This window comes from Poecilia latipinna, unplaced genomic scaffold (assembly GCF_001443285.1).
Source record: "Poecilia latipinna isolate Pla-1442-1.1 unplaced genomic scaffold, P_latipinna-1.0 Scaffold725, whole genome shotgun sequence".
Classification (NCBI taxonomy): Eukaryota; Metazoa; Chordata; class Actinopteri; order Cyprinodontiformes; family Poeciliidae; genus Poecilia; species Poecilia latipinna.
Window position 1 is genome coordinate 264,487 of NW_015113341.1, and position 8,466 is coordinate 272,952.

Consider the following 8,466-nt stretch of genomic DNA (forward strand, 5'->3'; position numbering starts at 1 on the left):
TATTTTAAAGTCTATCCTCTGAGCTACAGGGAGCCAGTGCAGGGACTTTAAAACTGGTGTTATGTGCTCTATAGGGTACATAACATTATGTCAGAATGTTCAGAGGTAGAACAAAACTTCTTTTCTAAATCTTTTTGTTAAATAGTCTTCAAAACCGAGAATAAGATCTTAACAATGCAAACCATTAGAGGTGATGCTTACACAAATGGTTCTTCTGTGCCCAAATCCCACTCCTCACACCACACACACACACACACACACTGCAAAACAACAAACTTTTTTTCTATTTCGCAGAAAGACAGATGTTATTAATGAATGTAAAATATGTCATTGACATTTACAATGATTCTTTCCCCCCCCGCTTTAACAACAAAAACATAAATTAGAAAGGTCTCACAAGTTTTACATTGTGCTCTAAGTTGACTGGAAAACATCCCAGTCGAATTCCTCCCAGTTTAAATGTGAATTACTTTCAACTAGAGATAGTTTAACCCAGACCCAGACTCGAAGAGAAATAATAACATAACATTTTAATAATGTGCCTTAATCCTTATATCTAAAATTGGGACTTCACGCCATGATGAATTAATATCAGATGCTGTTTTCTGTTTTCCAGGGATGAAAAGAAAACCAGAAATCTTCCGCCTCAGCACTTTCTGCTTTGCTGATAATCCAATTCACACATACAGTGAAGGTGATAAACATGCGATCATGCGAGGAGGAGCAGAGACATGGATCTTATCACGTAGCCAATCTGACAAAACTCTGGAATAACATCAGTGCTGGTGACGCACTGCAGAGACCCCCCCCATCCCCATTGCAGCATGCCGCTGATGGAGGGAATCACTTTAGAGGATTAAGACTGTCATCTGTTTGGATTACAGAGGCTGCTTACCTGGCCATCTGTCACCTTCAGGCAGCTTTCTGCTGCTTCTCCATATCATTCACTTTTAGCAGACACAACAGATTTGTCACAAACTTATTGCACTTCAGAATCAAATCTGATTCAATGTCAGATTATTTATATTTACAACTGAAACCAGATGTTTCCATGCACAACTTGACATGAAATTAGACTAAACTTTTGGATTGCCAAAAGTTTTACTATTAGCTCAACTCTGAAGTAAATTAATAAATATTTTCCCCCCAAGAATTAATTTCAAAATGATTTCAAGATGACTATTCCTGATGTCGTGGCTTGATAAACTTCTGATGAAAACAAATGACCTTGCGGCTGGTGTAAGAGTTTCATTATTCGCAATGAAACAAATGCTAACATGGACTAGAAGGAAGCTGTTACTCCAAAAGTAACAGAAGAACAACAGTAACTGTAGTTAATTCTGTAGTTTATTACTTTGGTAGTTTGTAAACAGAATAAATAGCAATTCTGGTAGGAACTATGTTTAAAATTTCCGTATGTGCAGTGAGGTTTCTTTCTCTCTCATATATACATAGAGGTGATAAACATTTCTGTATCAAAAGAAGTACATTATTTTTAAATCTAATCTTGAACGTTCAGTTTTCATTAGCTGTATTCTAAAGAAAAATCATCTTAGTTAACATAAATAAAGGCTTGAACTCATCGGTTGGTTTGTAATTAATCTACGCAATGTGTTTCATTTAGTGAACTGTGTAAATGAAATAAATTTACTGCCACAGGAAACCTTCTCTCACCCACCATAAGTGTGGGTATAAAACATCTAACTAACCTATTCGAAGATTTAATGAGCTTCAAGTAAATATAAAACATTCTTATGAATATTTTCATGTTTATGTTCCTGCTTCTGAGCAAATTCAGATGTAGGTTTATCCACTGAAGTGCAGGACTAGAAAGAAAGGAAACAAGTCTTATGATCACCAACTACGGTGAATGTTGTATTTTTGCCTGACTGCATTTCTAAGACACTGATAACTTTTGAGTCTTTGACCTTTTTCCTCAGATGAGGCTCAGTCAGGAAAAAAAACAACAACAGCGTTACGCATTAGATCTTTATTGTGCAATCGGAAACATTTTTTATTTTATTTTATTTTTTTACTGTGAAGCTGGATGTTTTCAGCGTTTCTCGTGGCTGCCCAGAATTCAGAGGTCACCCAGCGAGAAAGAAGAAGAGGAGGTTTGCTGTGGAAAGGACTTGATTCGGATTTTTCAGGTTACAGTGAAAATGTGCTGAAAGTAAAAAAGAAAGAGAGAAAGCGACTGAGGTTAGCTACTCCCACCTACACGCAAGAATAAAGCAACAAAACCTTGAAATCCACCCACACATCAACTGCACATTCAGAATTGGATTCGATTATTTGCATCACGCACACACACACATTTCCTGAAGCGGCTCACACATTTCTGACCCTGCTGTAAAACCACGTGTACCGCCGATGCTCGTCAGTTCACGCGTGGTGACCTTTCGCTGCTAAACCAGCGAACTGAACCACCATCAGTTCATTCACTCCATCCTCAGAGCAACATTTCTTTGATTTCTGTCCATCTCACCGCTCAACCCACTCTGTTCTCTCGCTATCTGCCTCTTCATCGCTCTCCAGCTCCCTTGCAGCTGATGGAGCTTATCACGGACAAATAGGCTTAGGAGCTTTGCTATGGCAACGGCGAATCATAAAAAGCTGCATAAGCACTTCATCAGGGGCCGTGATCCGATGCCTCCCCTTGGAGATGGTGCCCTCAACCTCCTGCAACAAGTAACGGCAGGCCAGAGAGGCTCCTGGGAAGAGGAAGAAGAGGAGGAGGAAGAGGAAGGCTCAGAGAGGTGGAGATAACGCTGAGAGAGAAGAGAGACAGAGCATCTCTCTTCTGTCTCTGGTTTTCATTTAGACTGTCCATGCAAGCCGCCTCTCTGATGTCCGACGACTTTTGCACTTTTTTCCCTCTGTGATTTTATTCCCACTGGAGCCGGACAGCAAACCTGAGAACAAGAATCAACGGTAAGAAAAGAAAAGACAAGAAAAAAAAAAAAACAGAAAGTTGATTTTCCATTTCAAGATTTACAAGATATTTTCTTTCTTTTAATGAAAAGTAAAACAGGACAGTTTTATGAAAACTCGCCCATTTCCAGTTTGGTGCTGTAGTTTTATTTTATTTTTAGCTAGAAAGAGAAAAATCTGAAAAAGTAAATATTTGCAGTAATTGCTCAAGATGGATGGGCTGATAAATTAAATTCCCTTATTTATATTTACTTACTGAATTTTTTTGATGTTGAAAAAGAAGAATTTGAAAAAAGGTTGCAAGATTTGATTAGTTGCCTCAGTATTGGATAATGTGCCGCTTGCAATTCAAAATATTATTATAATTTTACTTGTTGCACATTAACGGACAGAATGAAAACTAGAAAAACTGCTAGAAGATGATTTTAAATAAAGCAAAAAATAAAATAAAAGAGGGAAAAATTGTGTACTGTATGATAACTGATTGAATTGAAATAATTTTTTTTGCTAAGTTCTTTGTTTTGAAATGGCACTATATAGTAGACTAAATTGAATTATTTATTTACTTGTTTGCTAAAATATTTTAGCGGCAACTAAGAGAAAGAATCACTATTTTTCTAATTTGCAAGAAAATATAAAGCTTGACAATGAAGACAAAAAGTTTCGTTTCCTCAAAAGTGCATATGTTTTGCTATTAAATTAAATTTTTTGTACATGTTTTATAATGTTTGGTGATCTTCTTGCCATCCTTTTAGATGCATGTATAAAATGTGAGTAAACAAATCGCAGAACAATGAAAGAAGATCCTTTCAGATTCTTAGACTTTTGCTGAAAAACTTACATAAATCACCGTAGAGATGCTGGACAGTGTTTGGTCCAGATTTTCAAATGAATTGAAACAAAAAGACAACATGGCATCTGATGATCTGACGCCATGTTTACAGGTCAAGTCACCTCTCTGCTAAATCTGCGGCCGCAGCACTAATCTCACCTCGTCTGATTGGAAACCTTCTAGCTGAGCATGTTGAGGATAATCTGGCCTAAAAAAAAAATGCAGCAGAGTGAAGCGTGAAGAGCAGCTGTGGTTTAGACGACAGCATGAGCATGACAGGAGGAGAGGAGGACAGGCTTTAGGGAAACACACCCAGGAGTTTTGTTTATGTCTTTGGATTACATTGAAAATTCATGGAAACAATAGAGAAACTTTATATTCTAAGTGCTGGGACTTATTCATGCCTAAAAACAGGAGAGATTACTCAAACCTCTACTGCCCCCCCCCCCCTTTTCCATCACAGAGAATAATCAGAGGCTGCAGCAACATTGAGCAGCAACGTGATTGTAGCACCTGATTAAAGCTTTCATCTCAGTCATTACACATCAATCAGCTGCCTGCACTCCAGTTTTTATTTATTTACTTCCTGCGCTAACAAAAGAGTCCCGATTGAAAGGATTGATTATGGCTGTAAGCAGATACGACACCTGTTGAAGAAAAAGAGGCTGGAGGATAAAAAGGAGGATGTTGAACTTTGGTCAGACGATTAAAATTCATATAAAGGGAATTCTGTTAATTAGAGCAATGATAATAAAGGAAAAACACCAACAAAATTGCTTATAGGTTTAAATGATTTGTGCCAAAACAATTTTCCAGTCACAGGAGATTTTATTATTTTTTTAAATTTAAATTTTTAAAAATGTTATAAGCCAATTCATGCTCTACATTAGCATTTTTTTAAAAAAGTGTCTAGGCATTAAAACATCTAACTTCATTTCAGTTGTATCATGCAGAGGTGAAGCTTTGAGTTGAAATCACTCTTCTAATAAAAGCAGCAGGCAGATTTTTATAATAGAGATGCAATTTTCTTGGTGATTATTGTCCTTTTGTCTTAACAGATCTTGCAGGAATCCTCAGCTAGCATCAAAACTGCCTAATATGAGGAGTATTAAATCTGAGATAACAGTTTTCTAATTCACTAAGACCTTCATGAGAAGTGGTTCAGGAGTAAATGCCTGTACTGCTCTGCATGGTGTTCATCACTTAATGCCGTGCAAGAAAAAAATTCTACCAGGAAAATGTGTTTAAAAAAAAGGTGCAAGAGCTAAAAAAAAAAGAAAAAAAAAGTGTTTTGCATGAATAAAATCATATTCTGGGTTGGAGAACGCGTTTCTCTGCAGTGTTACAAAAACAAATTGTATAATTTACTGCAAAATTCCGGCAGCAACGTTTGACCTAATTTTACCGTAGTAAACACGGCCTTAATGTATGAGAGCAACCATCACTTTAACAGTACAGAGCTACAAAAGTTTTGATTTGCTTATGACAAATTAAGTCACAGATATTCTGTTTTTTTTTGTGTGGTTTTGTTGCAGCCAATAGCTGTAAAAACAACAGTTGTAAATCTGATTATAGTAAACTCCTAAAAACATTTTCATTTGATCTTTTATTTCATTCACTCAACAATAAATATAACTAGTTTATGGAACAACTAAAAGAAATCCTGAATGAAAAGGAGCAGAAAGAAGAATAAGTTTATAATATCTATGATCCCTATTCACATCAAAAGAAAATTAGCTATTTAACTCAGAAATGGTAATATTTTTGTACTTGCATAGTTCTTTATCGTGTCAAAGCACTTTTTTGCTACATTCACACATTGTTAATCTAAAAGAAAAATCTAATCTATGCATGTTTTCAGGTACTACTTCCACACAGTATGTCAGAGATGGAATAATCAGTTAGTTATACAGAATATGCAAAGCCGTTTTGTTCAGTAATTACTTTAGTTTTTTATTAAACAACAATGATTTTGGTTATTTTAACTTTTATAAGGTTTATATAAGATTTCATGAAAATAGTTCACCAATAAGAACACCCTAAAACTTAACTTTAGGGTGTTTTTTTTGTATCTCGACTCCTTCAAAAATAATTAGTTGAGATTGGTGAAAAGCAAATCAGAACTGTAACTTTTATGCTACAGATTTTCCAAGAGTTAAAAAAAAAGAGAAGAGAAAAAGCATTTATTTGTTGCCAATAAGAGAATAAACCATGTAGGTGGTAACTTTCCATCATTTTTATCCTGCAGGAGACGGTGACGGAGGGCAGAGGGCCATGGCCTCCTGGTTCAACTGGAATGAGCCGTACCAGCGGAGCCCCCGCAGGGACCCGGCCGACGTCGTCTCCGACACCCTGATGCTGGAGTTCAGCTGGCAGCTGAAGGAGGCGGAGCGGCTGCAGAGGGAGAGGGAGAACGAGTACCGGCGGTTGAAGACCGGGGTGGATTACAGCTGGCTGGCCAGCACGCCTCGCTCCTCCTTCAGCATCAGCACCGGGGAGAGGCTGGTCTTGGAGGACCTCTGCTCCAAGGTGCCGCCCTCCTGCTGCGGCCTGGTCATCCTCAAGTAAGGGAGACAAAAAAAAAAAACAAAAAAAAAGCCACAAAATTTTAAAATGGCCTTTTTTTTTTTTTTTTTTTTACTGCAAAATAAATAAATCTGAGATCTAATGAAAAATATTAGCAATAAGGTTGGATGATTGTCTGAAACTCTACTGGGTGTTTACAGCATTTACAAATTAGAAAAAAACAAACAAACGGTACATGTACACAAGTTTGTACTCACTCTCAAGAGTCTGAGCTTTTTAGAAAGACTTTTTTGTGCAACAGCTGCAAGTATTTTGGGGTATTTATCTATTATGACGACAATATAAGGCCATTGTGGATAGAAAAATAAAGGAAGAGAAAATTATTGACGAAAATATGAAAAATTCTGAGATTAATCTCAGAAATTTTCTAGAAAAAACCCCATCTAAAATATTATTTACTTATTTTTTTTAGAAATTGAAATTTTCATGTTTTTTCTAGAATATTTCTGAGATTAATCTCAAATTTGGATTGGATTAGCTGCATAGGATTTTATTTTGGAGTAGCAAATGGGATTGAACGCATGTGTTCACAACATTTTACCGGTTTTAATTCGGAAAAACTTTCACATTTCTTTTCACTTTACATATGAACTAAAATATGTTAAGGTTTGACGTTGCAACATGACAAAATGCAAAGTTCAGTGGATATGGATACTTTTGCAAAGCGCTGTAAGTACAATTCATTTACCATTTCAACAATTATTTAGTCATATGACTGCATTAGGTCTGCAGATTTATAATAAAAATATACCCACAGGGGGCTGTCAGTACTCTACTTGGTTTCATTTGAAACTAAGTGTAGCAAAAATAAAACCTGCCAAACATTTTTATTTCTGATGACAAGAGTGACAAGAAGTGTGTCCAATCCTCTTTAAGTGAGATTGTAGTGTTTAACTTTAATATATGTAGATTAGCAACCAAAAGTGGTTTGACTGGTAATGGATCTGTCTAACACTAAACATCAAGTCCCTGGGCAGGCATACTTTCTATGAAAAAAACAAAACAAAACAAAAAACTTTTATGTTGTTAAAATTAACAATCGCTCCATGAATGGATTTTTTCTGGTAAAATATACAGCTAAAGACATAGTCACTGAGCCAGGGGCATCTTCAGGGTGTCAAACTCATTTTCATTTTAAGTTAAATCAAGATCAGGAATGTCTTTAAAGGGCCAGCTGTGACAGAAAGCATTGATAAAACTATTTAACAAACTGCTAAAAATATTACTAAAAACCTGTCTCTGCATTCGATGAGGTCCTTCGGAAAATTAACTAATATTAAACATGTTTTCACCTTCATCTATACAGACAAAACTGCTGAGTTGATTGATAAAATAACATTTAAAAACACAACTCTAATCTTGCAGGTTCTAGAGCAGGGGTGTCAAACTCAATTTCACCGAGGGCCACTTCAGCATATTGGCCACCCTCAACGGGCCACATTGACGTTACAGATCAGGAGTGCATCCCTGCTAAAACACACCCCAGACAAAAGGTTGACTTCCCTCATTCAGTTCTGTAGAGGCTTATAATGAGTCAATGATCCAGGTGTGTTAGAGAAGGAATGTATCTAAAGCTGCAGATGGTAGCTCCCATAGCATAAATGTATGAAAATACAATGTTAAAAAAAGATTAAACACCACCTCATATTGTTAAATAACTGATTTTATGTATTGAAGTTTTAAATATTACATTTGAGTTTCCATGGATGTAAAATTACTGCTCAGTTTAAAAATTACAATATTTAAATCAGTGTTTAAAGGTGAGCAAACAAATAATTACAACAAATCACAGATTTAGTCTCAGAGGCAACTGAAATCAATTAATTTAAAAAATCCTTTCTGAATATCATCTCATGGACTCTGAACTAAATGCGTCTTTCTGACCGGGAGCTGACAGCGTGTTGAAGTTATGGACCGGACGCTTTGGAGCGTCTGGTTAGGAAGCGCATTACAAACCTTTGGTTGAAATGGCGCGTTAAATTCAAGTCTCCATTTCTGACCAGAGAAAACTAAAGAGATTACAACACTGTGTTAATCCATTTGAGGAGCCGGTAGTTTATCTTGAGGAAATAAATGACGACGCAAAAGTTAATTAGACTGTAACATGCGCAGTC

The 8,466-nt window shown here is 36.3% G+C and overlaps 1 protein-coding gene across 1 annotated transcript; it reads left to right on the plus strand.

Annotated features, from left to right (window-relative positions):
- The first annotated feature begins 1,567 nt into the window (after positions 1 to 1,567).
- On the plus strand, positions 1,568 to 6,364 carry rd3 (retinal degeneration 3, GUCY2D regulator). Its single transcript, XM_015045431.1, has 2 exons — positions 1,568 to 2,934; positions 6,015 to 6,364. The coding sequence occupies exon 2, from the start codon at positions 6,041 to 6,043 to the stop codon at positions 6,332 to 6,334; it is 294 nt and encodes a 97-aa protein (XP_014900917.1). The 5' UTR covers positions 1,568 to 2,934; positions 6,015 to 6,040; the 3' UTR covers positions 6,335 to 6,364.
- The last annotated feature ends 2,102 nt before the right edge of the window (positions 6,365 to 8,466 follow it).